At 40.3% G+C, this 16,214-nt stretch overlaps 3 protein-coding genes and 1 pseudogene across 6 annotated transcripts in view; 1 reads left to right on the plus strand and 3 right to left on the minus strand.

Annotated features, from left to right (window-relative positions):
• Positions 1–2,898, plus strand: part of LOC112145046 (zinc finger protein OZF-like) — a 6,288-nt gene extending 3,390 nt beyond the window's left edge. Inside the window, exon 2 of the mRNA XM_024270049.2 lies at positions 1,223–2,898. Coding sequence (XP_024125817.1) covers positions 1,223–2,652 — 1,430 coding nt within the window. The 3' untranslated portion in view covers positions 2,653–2,898. The remainder of the gene's footprint in view (positions 1–1,222) is intronic.
• Positions 1–16,214, minus strand: part of LOC112145059 — a 188,019-nt pseudogene that overhangs the window by 45,030 nt on the left and 126,775 nt on the right.
• LOC112145039 (NLR family CARD domain-containing protein 3-like) overlaps positions 1–16,214 on the minus strand; it is a 78,484-nt gene that overhangs the window by 24,997 nt on the left and 37,273 nt on the right. The window contains exons 4-6 of one of the 4 annotated variants that reach the window (XM_036214658.1): positions 10,323–10,496; positions 6,636–6,682; positions 5,375–6,546 (exon numbers count right to left, since the gene is read on the minus strand). The exons of 2 other annotated variants lie outside the window; for them this stretch is intronic. In XM_036214658.1, coding sequence (XP_036070551.1) covers positions 6,017–6,546; positions 6,636–6,682; positions 10,323–10,496 — 751 coding nt within the window. In that variant the 3' untranslated portion in view covers positions 5,375–6,016. Of the gene's footprint in view, positions 1–5,374; positions 6,547–6,635; positions 6,683–10,322; positions 10,497–16,214 lie in introns of those variants that run through there. One more of the 4 variants, XM_036214656.1, reaches the window with a different exon arrangement.
• LOC118599521 (NLR family CARD domain-containing protein 3-like) lies at positions 11,475–13,458 on the minus strand (the record flags this gene model as incomplete). Its single annotated transcript, XM_036214938.1, has 2 exons — positions 11,475–13,231; positions 13,389–13,458. Coding segments are annotated over 2 exons (1,827 nt in total), but the record flags the coding sequence as incomplete, so codon positions are not given.

Here is a 16,214-nt window from a genome sequence, read left to right on the forward strand (position 1 = left end):
TTGGGTTTCAAATAATATTGGGCTTGATTTAGCTCCATAAAATTGAAAGCAAAAAAACAGATTGAAAATTTGAAAAACAGGGATAGTAAATAAAAAAAAAAAGTCAAAATTTTTAAAGCAGTTTTAAACCCGAAAATAAATATTAAAAAACTTCAAGGAGGAAAAACGTCGAACAATTTATACAGGGAAGGAAAATTCGTAGTTTTATTGGTGATAGACAGGATGCTTCAAACTTACTGGACCAAATAGGAGCAGTTACACAATTTACAATGAAATCGTGGTATTGTATAGTGCGTAAATATAAATTAGAAAATAAAGTTAGAATATATAAATATATATACCGGTATATGAAATTTAAACTTTCCTTTTTTTTTACGTATTTCATTCTTTGCTTTCAGTCTTCTGTTTTCAGTTTCAATTCAGATTTTCGAGTTTTCGCGGCTGAGCTGAGCCTAATTTTACATGGGGGCGGGGCTTTGAGCTCATTGGCTACCGGGGCATGTTTCCTGGAGAGTGACAGAGGACTCCTCTCTACATACTTTCTACACTTTTCTCAGACAGGCGTGAATATTTTCACTTTTTTTTTCTCATTTTTAACTCTCACTGTTCAAACTTTCATAGAAAAACAAGTATTGCATTAAGATGATACGAGGATCTAATCATGATGAAGATTAATGTAATGCTGCCAAGCTGCACGTGCCCCGCCTGCGTGAAATCAGCACGAAGAAGATTGATTGACAAGATCAAAAGCAAAATTGCGCTAAAAAATCCACCAAACAGGGAGACTGCTAAATTTACACCATAATATTAGCGAGGACAGACTGCACAGTACTGATTCTGCCTTCCCTGCGTTTGATCGGAGTGGCTCTGACGCCCAAACGGACAACGGTCTGCAACAGAAAAGGTGTTGCATCACCATCACCTCTTAGAGTATCATGGGATACATGTCCAGGTAGCCAATGAGCTTAAAGCCCGGCCTGCTTGTAAAATTAGGACCATCTCGCGGGAAGAGTCTGAATTGAACCTGAAAACAGAACTGAAAGCAAAGAAGCAAAGAGGTAGAAATGAAAAAAAGAAAGTTGAAAGGACAAATAAACTTTAAAACTGGTAACAGTTTTTTTTATTATTTTTTTATTATTTTTTTTTATATAGGTGCTTGAAAAAGGGCTACGTCTTTTAAAAGTGTAATAATGCTCCTTTTTTTTTGTTTGTGTCCCTGCAGTCCTCCCCCAGAATTATGCGAGTGAAAAGGTAGAGCTCTGCAACCAGCAAATTAAATCCAGAGTGGAACAGGAAGAACAAGAACCTCCACAGATTAAAGAGGAAGAAGAAGACCAACAACCACTACCAATTAAAGAGGAGCAAGATAGACTTTTTATCAGTCACAATGAAGAGCAACTGGAATTGAAACAGGAGACTAATAACTTAGTGGAATGTCCGATCTATGAGGAAAATAAGCACAGTGTAGAAAATCTAAACAATCATCAGAGCTTTAATGTAACTGATAGTCACGAAGAAGATGGACACCAACATGAAGAATTAACATCAACCACAGATGAAGAGAAAGACCCACAGAACAGAGGTCAGAGGAAGAGAAGAGACAATAGCCATGACCAAATTTTGGACAGCTCTCATATGTCAGGAAGTCATTGTGACTCTGAGATTAGTAAAAAATGCAATACGACAACTTTTGTGGAGAAACACAAGCAAACGCTAAACAAAAAGAGACTTTACTGTAAAAATTCTGGTAAAAGAATGACTAGAAATCGGTATGTCTCCAGGAGAACTGAGTCTGACAAAAAACCTTATGACTGCAAAGAATGTGGTAAAAGTTTTAGTTGGTGGTCTGGGTTTAGCATTCACATGAGATTTCATGCAGGAGAAAAGCCTTTTCCTTGTCAAGAATGCGAAAAAAGTTTTAGTATTTTATCTGATCTCAAAAGACACAAAAGAACTCACACAGGAGAGAAGCCTTTTTCATGTAAAGATTGCAACAAAAGTTTTAGTCAAATATTTGGCCTCAAAAGACACATGAGAACTCACACAGGAGAGAAGCCTTTTTTGTGTAAAGATTGTGATAAAGGTTTTAGTGAAATATTTAGTCTCAAAAGACACATGAAAACCCACACAGGAGAGAAGCCTTTCACTTGTAAAGTATGTAATACAAGTTGTAGTCAATTATCTGATCTCAAAACACACATGAGAATCCATACAGGAGAGAAGCCTTTCTCTTGTAAAGAATGTGACCGAAGTTTTTATTTAAAATCTGTTCTCACAAGACACATGAAAACCCATTCTGGACAGAAGCCTTTTTCTTGTAGAGAATGCGACAAAAGTTTTAGTCTTGTGTCCTATCTCAAAAGACACATGAGAACTCACACAGGAGAAAAGCCCTATACTTGTAAAGAATGTGATACACGTTTTAGTCAAATATCCAGTCTAACAAGACACATGAGAACTCACATAGGAGAGAAGCCTTTTTCTTGTGAAGAATGTGATAAAAGTTATAGTCGATTATTTGATGTTAAAACACACATGACAACTCACACAGGAGAAAAGCTTCATTCTTGTAAAGAATGTGATAGAAGTTTTAGTCATTTATCTAGTCTCAAAAGACACATGAGAACTCACAAGAGAGAAGACTTTCTCTAGTCAAAAAATGTAATGAAGTAATCAGTGAATTATCTAAATTTAGAAAACAGGAAAACTCAAAGCAGACAATACGCGTTTACATAGGAAGGAGGAAATATTGTTAAAAAATTTTTTATTAAGAAATTTGACATTTCTACAGTATTTTAATATAGATGTAAACATTTTATTCCTTTGTTTATTTTACAAGTGAGAAAGCCCCAAAGTCTTCTGTCTCAGAAAATTATATATATATATATATATATCCCTTGTGCTTTCTTACGGGGTCCAGATGACCCAAGTCTTACATTGTCTTGTTATCCATCCCATGTCAAATGTGGATGCAGGTGGACAGGATTTCATGTCTGCCATGGACACCAGTGGAAATCAAAAATCATTAGAACAAAAGTTTAGTGCTCTGTCTTGTGGGGTCCAGTTAACCCCACTCCCAACGTCAACAATACCTAGGGTAGCACAAGGGTGAAATAGTTTAAAGCTCCCAGGTCAGCTAATTAAGTCTAAACCCCTTCAATGTTTTTTCTGAGCCTTTTTTGATTGTTCTAAAAAAGTACTCTCATTTTCCAAGACTTTTTTTCTTGTTTTTGCCTTCATCATTTATAAGCCACAATCATCAAAACTTGAGAAACAAAGCATTAATACACTTCAATCTGTGAAATGATTTTATAAATAAAAAACTTTTTTAAAATCAAATATATTGAACTTCTTGGAATATTCTTATTTGACTGTTTGTTGTTCGTTCTTTTAGATGTGACTGTAAAAGTATAGTTTTGAATTATAACATATAAATCTTTAGCTTTCAATTAGTTTTTACCAGTTTGAAGGCGCTATCACTTTTTGTTCTAGCATTTTTAAGTAATTTTGTTTTTTAATGAAATTTTGTCAAAAATATGCAAAAAGCAGTGTTCAACTTTATTTTCTTATTTGTACTAGTTAATTTCTGTACCATTATTATTATTTGTTTAAAGTCAATTAATTGACCATTGTGGTCATAGATTATGCTGAAATGATGTGCATGTTAACCAAGTCTGTGTAAATCCAGGATAATATTGAAAATATATTGTGTACATCTGTTATTCTTACTTTATGCGATCAGTCCACATTTCATTATTTTTCAAACAAATAGTAGTCACAGTTTTTACTTTGTGAAGTTGTGTGAGCAGATGATCATTTTGTGAATTAATGATCTTTCCAATTGCGCGTTAAAGAACAGGCAGATAAAGAAATACGCTGGTGCTTCTGTCTTGTGTTCATATGATTTAAGTTTTCTCGTGGAGATTAGAAATCTTTCTGTTTTCTTTTTAGTTTCCAGTGTTCTGTCCCAATCTTTACTATGAAAAATAAAGTGCATGTATCAGTAAGAAGTGTGAAGTCTTTCCTACAGTGTGGGTTTCTGCTGTTTGTTGGTTCTCTTGGAGTCAGTCAAAGTACCTGATGATGCTCCGAGCTTAAGCGTACCTGTCAGTAGATGAAAATCTGGCACTCAAAGCAAACACAAAGAAAGATGAACAAGAAAAATGATGATATCTTTCTCATTTTGTACGTTCTGGTGTTAAGGACACTAACACATTGAAAGATTTTAAAAAATAACAGCTAAAATTGAACAACTAGAACTTATTTCCGTCGTTCATCATAACTTAATAAAGCTACTCCCCCCACCCTTTTTTTTTTTGGTCAGATATATAAAGGCTTAAGCAACAAAAATAAATACAAACACTCTAGCAACGATTTCTTCTTGGGTTTTACTGTATTTTCTGCTGGTTTTCAGTCTTTAATGTGATTAAATTTTGTCCGTCTTTGAAAGCATATTTTCCCTTGTTCTTGAGAGCCTCTGGGAGACAAGAGATTTCTCTCAAAGGGGATGACTTTCCTTGCTACCTTTCTCCTTCCAGGATCTGTATCAGCGCTGTTCTCCACTACTGCCTCTGTGTGCTTTGCCAGGAGATGGGAGCTGTCTTCTGAGCATTATCTTTGACTGTGAGCAGATCCGCTCCTGTTTCAGAGGACTCCCTCAGCTGTTGGTCTGAAAGTCCGAGAGTTTCGGCTGTCCTGCTTTTCTCTGCACTGACAGCAGCTTCCAGCTCTCCAAGTTTGCTGGCAGCATCTGCATGGTTTAAATGTTCTATCACATCATCCTCTGTTTCTCTGACTACTGATATTTTCTGTCTTTTGCTAGTGTGGCTTTAAATCAGGCTGCAATGTGATAGACAATGTTGCTGGAAATACACTTGGTAAGAAAATCCCACCTTTCTGCAAACTTCCACCTCGCAGGTTCTTGTTTTAGACGAGGATTCAATGTTAAAAAAGCTTAAAAATACTGGTAAGATCAAAACCAAACTTTAAAGTTGAGTGTTTAACTAAAGTCTCCACAGTAGATGAAGCCCTCAGACCCTCACAAATGAGACCCACAAAGCTGAAACCAGTCCTCACTGTGGATTTGAGTCTAAACTCTGGGAATTGTCAGCAGTCATGAAAGCCATGATGGAGACTTTCAATCCACAAGAATTCAACATTACTCATCAATATCCCTGGACTTGTTTCTATGTATTCTTCTTAGTGTTTCTGTTTTGTGAAGAATGTGTGCATTTTTGCTTTATATTATAAACTGATATTACATTATATTACAATATTGAATGAAATTTAATTGTTTAATTGTTACGAAGTTACCATTAAGACATGTTTAAATTCGGTTGACAGCTGTCTTTTATTTAAATTTCGCTATGTGGATTTTCAACACCAACAATTCAACTGAAAAAAAGTGTACAAAATAAGGTTACATGCTTGAATTGAAAAAGAGTTTCTGGTACAAAAACCAGTAAAAAAAAAGGGGGGGGGGAGGGTACTTTGAGCATAGTGAACTTTAAATCAAGGTAAATGTTGAGAATTTTTCAAGTTTAAATCTATTTTTCAAAGGATCATCTCATCCCTATTTTTGAGCGTTACACAACTTTTGAGTTTCAGAGAAACTTGACATGTTGACATTCACTGAAGCTTTGATTGGAAACAGAGAGAGAACAACAACATTTGGATTTTGGCTTAACAGCAGCTTCCATCTGTAAAGAACTGGAAAAGGAAGAAGCTTACATGAAATCAATGAGAAGAGTTACAGGATGAAACAGATAGAAAATATAAATCTGAAAACCCGTTTGTAAGTGAAGAGACAGACATGAACTGACAAACCTATCTGTTTAACCGAGAGTTTTTCTGATGAGAACAACATTTTTACTCTGATCTCAACACAGTAAATGTTGAGATCAAAGTAAAGGTCCCATGAAGTTACATTCATCTCAACCTTTACCTTGTTGGGATCAAAGTATAGATTGTGGTCCTACCAATTTACTTTACTTTGATCTAAACTTTTACTTTGACCTTAACACAGAACCACTGAAGGACCTCTAGGCCAGAATCTAAACCCAAATCCAGGGTAGACAGGTTCAGTGAATGTAGTGTTGAAGGTGTAAAGGTGGATCAGTGAATCAGAGGAAACTCTGAAGAAGGACAGAGTTCCAGCAGGACAGTCCACATACACTGCTGCTCTATGAGAGGAAGAGGAGGAGGAAGAGGATATGTATGATTCTTTGTTATTGTGGCAGATTGTGTAACCATGAACATCAGAGCAAGCCAGACTCCAGGACTGATGGTTCCATCCAAACATACAGTCCCCTTTTCTACAGATTCCTCTGTAACTCACTGATATATAAACCAAATCTGTCCACTCGACCTCCCAGTAACAGCGACCAGTCAGACCATCTCTGCACAGCAGCTGATGACACATGTCGAATCTGTCTGGATGATCAGGATATGACTGACGCTTCTCCTCAAAGGTCACCTTCCTGTTATTGTCAGACAGTTTGAGGTTTCTGTTCACTGTGTTTGTGTCGATTGTGAGGCAACAGGAATCTAATGGAGAAACAAACACAATCCAGATGCCGTTATTGATTCATCATAGGTTCATTGATGGACACGAACCAAATGAAAATCACACTTACACTTCCTCAGACCTGGAGTCAACCATTGCACTCCAGCAGGCTCCGCCCTGAAAAGAAGAGGAGGTTCAGAACAGTATAAGCTCTCTCAGAAAACATGGACATTACATGGCTGTCATCCTCAGAGTGTCAAACATAGGGTGTGGAAAGTATTCAAACCTCAGTAAAATGTTCAAACTTTGTATCATTGTAGCTATTTTCCCAGGTCAGGAACATTATTTTGTTTCTCATTAATTTACAATGGGTGCCCCATCATGACAGAAGAGAATTTCTAAAATTTTACAAAAAAAAGACAACAGAAAAATTTCAGGATCATAAGTATTAAATCCCTTTGCTCCAAAAGATTATCTATATCAATACATACATACATATATGTAAATACCCGCGCACTCTCAGCCCCCACCCCAACATCTCAAAGTGCCCGCGCTCGGCACAATCACGTATTTGATAGCAGTTTAAGCGCGGCGTCAAGAGAAAAAAGACAAGGCTAAAGAGAGTTAATCAAAACAAGACAGTTCCTGGGAAGAAGTCACACAGGAAATGGTCGCAGAGCTACGTTGTACCCATGGCTATTGTCATAGTAGGTTGGCGAAATTGTAAAGTTGCAGGGTGTACGAAAAATGAGTTTCAGTAAATAGTTGCAATCGCAACAAAAATTAAAGGAGCACTTTAAAGAAACACATTAGATACATCAGATCTCAATATGAAGTTGGATATCTATACAAATAACGACAGGGCAGTGTCTTAGGAAAAAAAGGATGACAAGTCTTTTAATGGAAATAAAAGTTTTCAGCCTACAGAGGGCTCAATTTTGTAGACACCATAAAATCAGAGTGAAATGAAGATGTGGCGGGCTAGTCCATTTTTTTCCATAACTTAATTTCTGCAACTCAAAATGCTTTTCAATATCTTGTGTGGGCCCCACAAGCTTGTATGCATGCTTGACAACGTCGCAGGCTGCTTCTAATGAGATGACGGATGGTGTCTTGTGGCATTTCCTCCCAGATCTGTGTGAGGGCATCCCTGAGCTGTTGTGCGGTCTGAAGAGCAACCTGGCGGCGCCTAGTGGACCGAAACATAATGTCCCAGAAATGTTCTAAGTGTTCTAAGAGATGGGTTTAAGTCAGGGGATCGTGAAGGCAATTCAAATGTTTCAATTCCTTCATTCTCCAGGTACTGTCTGCATACTCTTGCCACGTGAGGCCGGGCATTGTAGTGCATTAGGAGGAAACCAGGACCTACTGCACCAGTGTAGGGTCTGACAATGGGTTCAAGGATTTCATCTGGATACCTTATGGCAGTCAGAGCACCATTTCCTAGGCAGTAGAGGTCTGTGCGTCCCTCCATGGATATGCCTCCCCTGACCATCACTGAACCATCACCAAACCTGTCATGTTGAACGACGTTGCAGGCAGCATAACGTTCTCCTTGTCTTCTCCAGACTCTTTCACGTCTATCATAGGTACTCAGGGTGAACCTGCTCTCGTTTGTGAAAAGTACAGGGCGCCAGTTCTGGTGTTCTTGAGCAAATGCCAGTCGAGCTCCACAGTGCTGGGCAGTGAGCACAGGGCCCACTACTCAGGCCACCTTTTATGAAGTCTGTTCCTGATTGTTTGGGTAGAGACATTCACAGCAGTGGCCCTTTGGAGGTCATTCTGTAGGACACAAGCAGTGCTCAGCCTGTTCCGCCTTGCACAAATAGTGGGACTTTAACTTTAACGGCGCAGGTATCGGCCCTGCTGAGGGGTTGAGGACCTTCTATGGCCCTGTCCAGCTCTCCGACAATAACCACCAGTCTCCTCCATTGTTCTGGGAGACACATTAAACCTTCTTGCTGCAGCACGTGTGGATGTGCCATCCTGGAGAAGTTGGACAACCTGTGCAACTTCTGTAGGATTAAGGATCCCTCAGATCCTCTTCCTCCCTCTGACTGGTTCCTCCACGATCATGTCTCATCACCATGGGGGGTAGAGCATTCAGCATCTCTGCCACACAACTCTGGAACTCCTTCCCCTCTGAGCCACAAAATATGGACTCACTTTCTCAATTCTCCAAACACCTGAAAATGTACCTCTTTCACAGTGCATTCAATACCTGACACCTGAAATTTTAGCTGTTGTCTCACTTTTGTGTTCGTTTTTTATTTGTTGTGTTTTTATGCTTTTGTTTATGTACTGTGAGGCGACCTTGGGTGCCAAGAAAGGCGGCATATGAATAAAATGTTATTATTATTAAAACCAGTCCTTTTTTGAGGGCCTTCTAATTGTTACCACTGAAGTTAATTGTTGTTAATTCCATGAACACCAATACAGCTGAAATTGATTAACAAGGCTCTCAGCTGCGTAACCAACAAGAAAATTATCAGACAGGTTTAATTCAATTCATGCCAGGCCCAATAAAAAAAAAGTGTTCCTTTAATTTTTGTGGGCAGCACATACATATATATATATATATATACTACATATATAAGTCTCTCCAGAATTGACGACACCAGAGATCTAGTTACCTCGCCCGGATTGGTGTCACCGGGGCCTCACCCTGGAGTCATGACCCGGGCGGGTCCAACCTGAAGGAGCAATGTGGGATCACTCTCCAGTGGGCCCACCACCTGCAGGAGAGCTAGTACGGGGCCGGTGCAATGTGGTTTGGGTGGCAGTTGAAGGCATGTGCCTCGGCGGCCCAAATCACAGCTATGGAATTTGGCTTTTGGACATGGAACGTCACCTCTCTGGGAGGGAAGGAGCCTGAGCTTGTGCGAGAGGTTGAGAGAAACCTCAAGGCCACCAATGCTAGAGAGCAGGGGGGGGGGCACAGGAACACGGAGAGTGCCGCCGCGCCAGGGGGCCCAGCACAGGGCTCCATCCCGGCAGAGCCCCCCTGGCCCTGCACAAGCAACCCACCACCACCTGGAGATTCTGGGCATGCCCCCATCTATCTTCCAGGCACAAACAAGGGACCCCAAGTTAGAGCCGCCAAAACCTCTGGGCAACCACTTTTGGAATTTCGGAGAGGCCAGGGCTTTGAGGGCAAGGACCAGAACCAGATGAGATGTGATCTTCGGCTCATAGTCTTGCCAGAGACCTCAGAAATCCATTTTCCTGCATGGAGAGAGGGTCGCCAGCACTCAAGAGACACATCTATCCCTGCCGAGGGCTTAATTCCTTGTGGGGTAGGAGACAGAAGATCAGAGGTCCCACCTTCCTTTTGTAGTGTATATGTGTTTGTTTCAGGCTGAGAAAGCCTAAAAACCACACCTATAGACCTTCACTATGTTTAGTGATCGTTTTGATCTGCTGACTACAAATGAGCTGACTGTCAGCTTCTTAACATTCCTTCTTTTTTTCTGAAGTGATAATGTTTGTGAAAGAACAATATTTATGTCTGATTCATTGCAACTTTTTCTTAATATAAGCTTTAAGACAGATGCCAGAAATGAACTTATGACTCTCTCCCATATTGCTTATGTTGGTCTGGTTAATAAAGTGGAACGTTTTTATTTAGTAGTTTTTCCTTTAGTTTAGTTTACCTGGCATACTCTGGTATTATCACAGGTGTCAGAGATAATGTTGAACCCACTTTACTTCAAATAATCTATAATAATCCAGACACAGAGCTGAGTAAAGGACAGAAAACAAATCTGCAGCTCTTCCTTCTCAGTCACACGTCTGTCTGCAGCAGGTCTCTCCATACCTGAGAGTGTCCAGTCTCCAGTGTGGATCCTCCAGTGCAGCAGAAAGCAGCTTAATTCCAGCCTCTCCTGGATGATTGTAGCTCAGGTCCAGCTCTCTCAGATGGGAGGGGTTCGAGTTTAGAGCTGAAGCCAGAGAAGCACAGCCTTCCTCTGTGATCAGACAACCTGACAGGCTGCAGATACACACATGGTAAAAAGTGCAAGAGAACTCCAGTGAGGTTGATCCTGGTTCACACAATCTGAAACTGTCTACAATTATTGTCTTTGTGTTTTCATTTAAATCAAAATTTGAACTTTATGACTCAGTTTGGAGAGTGTTTTTTGTAATATCTGTTACTGCGCAGTAAGCCAAGGTAAGTTTATTTGTGAAGCACATTTCATGTACAGAGACAAGATTCATGATGCACTGAGATCCAATAAAACCAGCACTGACATATTTCCAATGAATTCAAATGTATATCATTCATCATTTTCTTCAGAGCCATCTCAGTGCTGTTTTCTACTCACTCAAATAATTTTGTGTACTGGAAATGTGCTCTCAGAGAAAACACAGCAACGGTCACAGACAATAACCTTAGAAATGTTCAGACCTTTGGACTGTTGTGTGTGGGCTATATATAGTTGCAAACAGTAAAGTAAAAAAAAAAAAAAAAAACAAGATTTAGAAAATTCTGACCTGAGAGTCTCCAGTTTGCATTGTGAACTCTCTAGTCCAGCAGACAACAGCTTCACTCCTGAATCCTGCAGGTTGTTGTTACTCAGGTCCAGATCTCTGAGACTGGAGGCCTGAGAGCTGAGAACTGAAGACAGAGCTGCACAGCTTCTCTCTGACAGGTTACAGCCACTCAGTCTGAAGAAAAGAAAGTAAGACTGCAAATTGTGAATCTTTCATTTTTCCACTTAAATTCATCCATCTACTACATAACTACAGGGTACACCCTGAATAGGTCACCAGCCTGTTGCGAGGCCATAAAATCGCCCACACCTAGGAACTTTGGCAGAAAGCCGAAATGCCTGGAGGATAACATTCAAACTCCACATAGAAAAGACCCAACATCAATTGGACCAAGGGCCTTCTAGGTGTGAGGGGAGAACACCGTGCTGCCCATTCAAATCCATTCATTCATTAAAAGAGATTTTCACAAGACTTCTTACATAGCTTTGTTGGAGGCTTTGATCACTTGCAGCAGCCTCAGAAGAGCCTCCTCTGAAGCAGAGTATTTCTTCAGGTCAAACACTTCCAGATCTTCATCTGATGACAGTAAGATGAAGACCAGAGCTGACCACTGAGCAGGAGACAGTTCATGTGTGGAGAGACGTCCTGAACTCAGGAACTGTTGGATCTCCTCCACTAGAGAACCATCATTCAGTTCATTCAGACAGTGGAACAGGTTGATGCTTTTCTCTGCAGACAGATTCTCACTGATCTTCTCCTTGATGTACCGGACTGTTTTCTGATTGGTCTGTGAGCTATTTTCTGTTTGTGTGAGCAGACCTCGTAGGAGTATCTGATTGGTCTGCAGTGAAAGACCCAAAAGGAAGCGGAGCAACAAGTCCAGGTGTCCATTTCGACTCTGTAAGGCCTTGTTCACAGCACTCTGGTAGAACTGGACTGACGTCTTCTGATCTTCCACCATGAGATTAACTCCAGAGTTGATGAAGGTCAGGTGGACATGAAGAGCAGCCAGAAACTCCTGAACACTCAGATGGATGAAGCAGAACACCTTGTCCTGGTACAGTCCTCTCTCCTCTCTAAAGATCTGTGTGAACACTCCTGAGTACACTGAGGCTGCTCTGATATCGATGCCACACTCTGTCAGGTCGGATTCATAGAAGATCAGGTTTCCTTTCTGCAGCTGCTCAAAAGCCAGTTTTCCCAGAGACTCGATCATCTTCCTGCTCTCTGGACTCCAGTGAGGATCTGTCTCAGCTCCTCCATCATACTTGATCTTCTTGACTTTGGCCTGAACTACCAGGAAGTGGATGTACATCTCAGTCAGGCTCTTGGGCAGCTCTCCTCCCTCTCTTCTCTTCAGCAGATCCTCCAGAACTGTAGCAGTGATCCAACAGAAGACTGGGATGTGGCACATGATGTGGAGGCTCCGGGATCTCTTGATGTGGGAGATGATGCTTCTGGACTGCCTTTTATTTCTGAGTCTCTTCCTGAAGTACTCCTCCTTCTGTGGCTCATTGAACCCCCTGACCTCTGTCACCATGTCAACACACTCAGCAGGGATCTGATTGGCTGCTGCAGGTCGTGTGGTTATCCAGAGGCGAGCAGAGGGAAGCAGGTTCCCCCTGATGAGGTTTGTCAGCAGATCACCCACTGAGGTGGACTTTCTAGGGTCATTTAGGATCCAAGTCTTGTGGAAGTCCAGAAAAAGTTGACATTCATCCAGACCATCAAAGATGAAGATGATCTGGAAGTCTTCAAAGCTGGAGATTCCTGCTGCTTTGGTTTCAGGGAAGAAGTGATGAACAAGTTCCACCAAGCTGAACTTCTCCTCTTTCAGCACATTCAGCTCTCTGAAAGTGAATGGAAATATGAAGTGGATGTTCTGGTTGGCTTTGCCTTCAGCCCAGTCCAGAGTGAACTTCTGTGTTAAGACTGTTTTCCCGATGCCAGCCACTCCCTTTGTCATCACGGTTCTGATTGGTTCTTGTCTTCCAGCTGGGAGTTGAAAGAGCTCTTCTTGTCTGATGCTTGTTTCTGCTCTGTCTGCTTTCCTGGATGCTGCTTCAATCTGTCTGACCTCATGTTCTTCATTCAGCTCTCCAGTTCCTCCCTCTGTGATGTAGAGCTCTGTGTAGATCTCATTCAGAAGGGTTGGGTTTCCTGCTTTAGCGATTCCCTCAAACACACACTGGAACTTCTTCTTCAACCCAGATTGGACTTGATTACAACAAACTGCAGCAGATGGTCCTGAATGAAGACAGCAAAGATATTGAACATATTTCCTGCAGCCCTGAATGATGACTATTTAAATCCATGTTGTTCCATGCGTTCAGACATCAGTAAATCTTCATTTATCCAGCAGTTGAAACCTTCAGAAAATTCCTCTTACTGCTCTGCAGTTGATCAGCCAGCTCCTCCTGCTTCATTCTCCTCAGGAAGTTCTCTGTGATCTTCATCAGTGACTCTCTGCTGCTACTCTTCTCTTCATCTTCATTCTCCAGCTCCTCCTCCTCCTCCCTCTGACTCAGAATCTTCTGGATCTTCTTCAGCTCCTTCCTCACAAAAGTGACAATGTTGTCCTCCAGCAGCTGCAACAGAATTCTAGATGAATGAACCAATCAGAGTGAAGTCATGGAGCCAAAGATCAGCTCCATATTGGACACACTGACAATCCACTGGTCTACAAAGTGCAGCATGGAGATGACTGTGAACAGAATGATGGAAAAGTAGTTGTTGTTCATGTACAGACCAGAAATATGGAGTCCAGCTGTGTTTGATTCTGATGGACAGACGGACCACTGGGAGTCTCTGAGCACTGCTGGTCCACTCTGTGGAGAATCATCAACAATGAGATCCATCCTGTGTGTGCACTAATACCTCTTTTCCACTGAGCGGTCCAGATCAGACTAGACTGAGCCTGACTGGACTTTTTAGCCTTTCCATTACAAAATGGACCCAGTAAGCAGGTCCATCTGATACCATTTTTGGACCCGCGTTGGTCGTAGATCCATTGGAAAATGGAATAGACCCATGAGGGCAGAACTCAATGAAGCCATCTCCACCCTGTTGTGGAAGGTCAGACCTCCAACTATTTCAAACAGTGGACCAAGATAATGTCAGTTATTTAGGCTTTATGAGGAGTAAGATCCGATCTGATGCAGCTGATCTTGAACCATAGAGCTCCAGAAAGAATCCACAAACCTCCATAAAGATCAATTTCAGTGCAACTTATCAAAGCAGAGATCATATTTCATGTAGCTGAACTGAAGTTAAAGCTCAAAGGTCACACATGCTGGACCAGCTGATGTCCTCTAGACACTCAGAAACTCCTCCAATATCAGTTTCTTTCATCTGTCTGTTGTGTTTGTGGAAAAGCTCCAACACTCACTGCTTCTCTCATGAAGATAGAATTATCTGAGAAAAAGCTGAACTCACATCAAACCCATATTGAAATGAAGACATTTCACTTATTTGACTCTGATTCAACATTTACAAACAGCTCACTTCTCTGCACAAGAAGATGCTGATGAGTCAAAGTCCATAAATTGACTCTTTGACCAGTCAATCTTGAAGGACACACAGCTGGGTTCTGATCCAGTTTTGAGTCTCTGATGGATCCTGATAGAAAAACATTTGTTTTATTAGAAGTGAGTTTCTTTCATGGTGGTGTATGATTAGTTCTTTGGATTCATAAATGCATCATGAATGCTGTAGTTTCCAGAACAGCAGTAATTTCACTCAAACATTCATTCTGATTTCACAGATGAATCAGAGTTTCAGAGAGTGGAATTAAGGCTGTTTCTAATGTTTGGCTCCCTCATCTGCATTTAGAGAAGAAGTTCATCTTTAGAAGCTGATTGAAGCAGAAGACAAAAAGAAGCTGTAGAATTTGATGATGGTTGATTAGAACCAAACTTTCTATTTCAAGTCTGAATACAGTCAAACTTCATGTTTCATCTTTCTTGCTCATGTTCACGCTGAATGTGACATGTATGACAACATGAAGACTTTTATCAAACATCTGAGACCACATGAACATGTTTCTGTTCTGATCACAGACATAGAGTAATGGAAGGATCCTCTCTGATGTCACCCATTGAAACCTGCAGTCCCCTACTTGAAGTTTAAATTGTCAGCTCACGGGGGCAGACATAATGGCTGGAGTTAACACTGCCTAATTCGGACGTTCCAAATATGGAGGAAAAGAGGCAGGATGCGACTGAGTTGTTTTTTTTTTTTTGTTTTGTTTTGGTCCCGGCCCATGGTTTACATAGGCTTGGTTATCCGGCCACTCGGATACTCTCGATTTGCTCCTGAAAATTCGAGTACATTTATTCGTGATGTTCAAGATTGCTGAATTGCGATCTTTATAAATATTGTAAAATTTTGTAAAATATTATCTGGGTATGATTGATTTATTGCTCTGAAATGCAGAATAATGTTTGATTTTAATTTTATGAACTAAAATAAAGCAGAATGTGCACCACTATAAGGCTGGGTATTAATTATGAGTTCCAGAAACGATTCGATTCACAAAAGCATGAATCTATTCAATTCTGACTTTTTTTTTCTCGATTCTTCAATTCAATTCAATTTTGAGTTTACACATTTATACACATTTGTTTAGAAATACATTACTATATGATTTTAATATATATAGATGAGTCTGATACATTTCACATACTGTAAAACGTATTTGTGAAATAATGAGATTGTTAATAGCATATGGGATTATATGATTTCTCTAAAAGAGAAACAAAAAAAAAATCAGATCATTATTATTGTAAACATTGTTCAGCTTCTCCTGGAGGCCGTTTGAGTTTGGCCACAACATGGCGATCGCGCTAAAGCAGTACACCTTATTTCAGAAGAAGACGACAGAATGAGGAAAAAAAAAAAACAATGTTTTAGCCCACAAATAGTTACTTAAAACATTTTTCTTTAAAAGAGGTTAGAAAATTCATGTCTCTGAGTTTATAAAGATGTTCATTTAGTCAGCAATGTATGTTCAGGTTGACCGAGCGTTAGCATTCTTATGGGAAATTCCAATTAAACGTTACCATAAAACTACTAGATCTTAGCTTTATGTGCTAAATTAATTTATACTTTCCATGAATCAATTATTTATCTATCAATCTTAAATTGATTCAAATCAATGAATCAGTTTTAAAAAAAACCCAGCCCTAAGTGCTACTGTTGCCGGAAGTAAACAAAT

Source organism: Oryzias melastigma, linkage group LG2 (assembly GCF_002922805.2).
Source record: "Oryzias melastigma strain HK-1 linkage group LG2, ASM292280v2, whole genome shotgun sequence".
Classification (NCBI taxonomy): domain Eukaryota; kingdom Metazoa; phylum Chordata; class Actinopteri; order Beloniformes; family Adrianichthyidae; genus Oryzias; species Oryzias melastigma.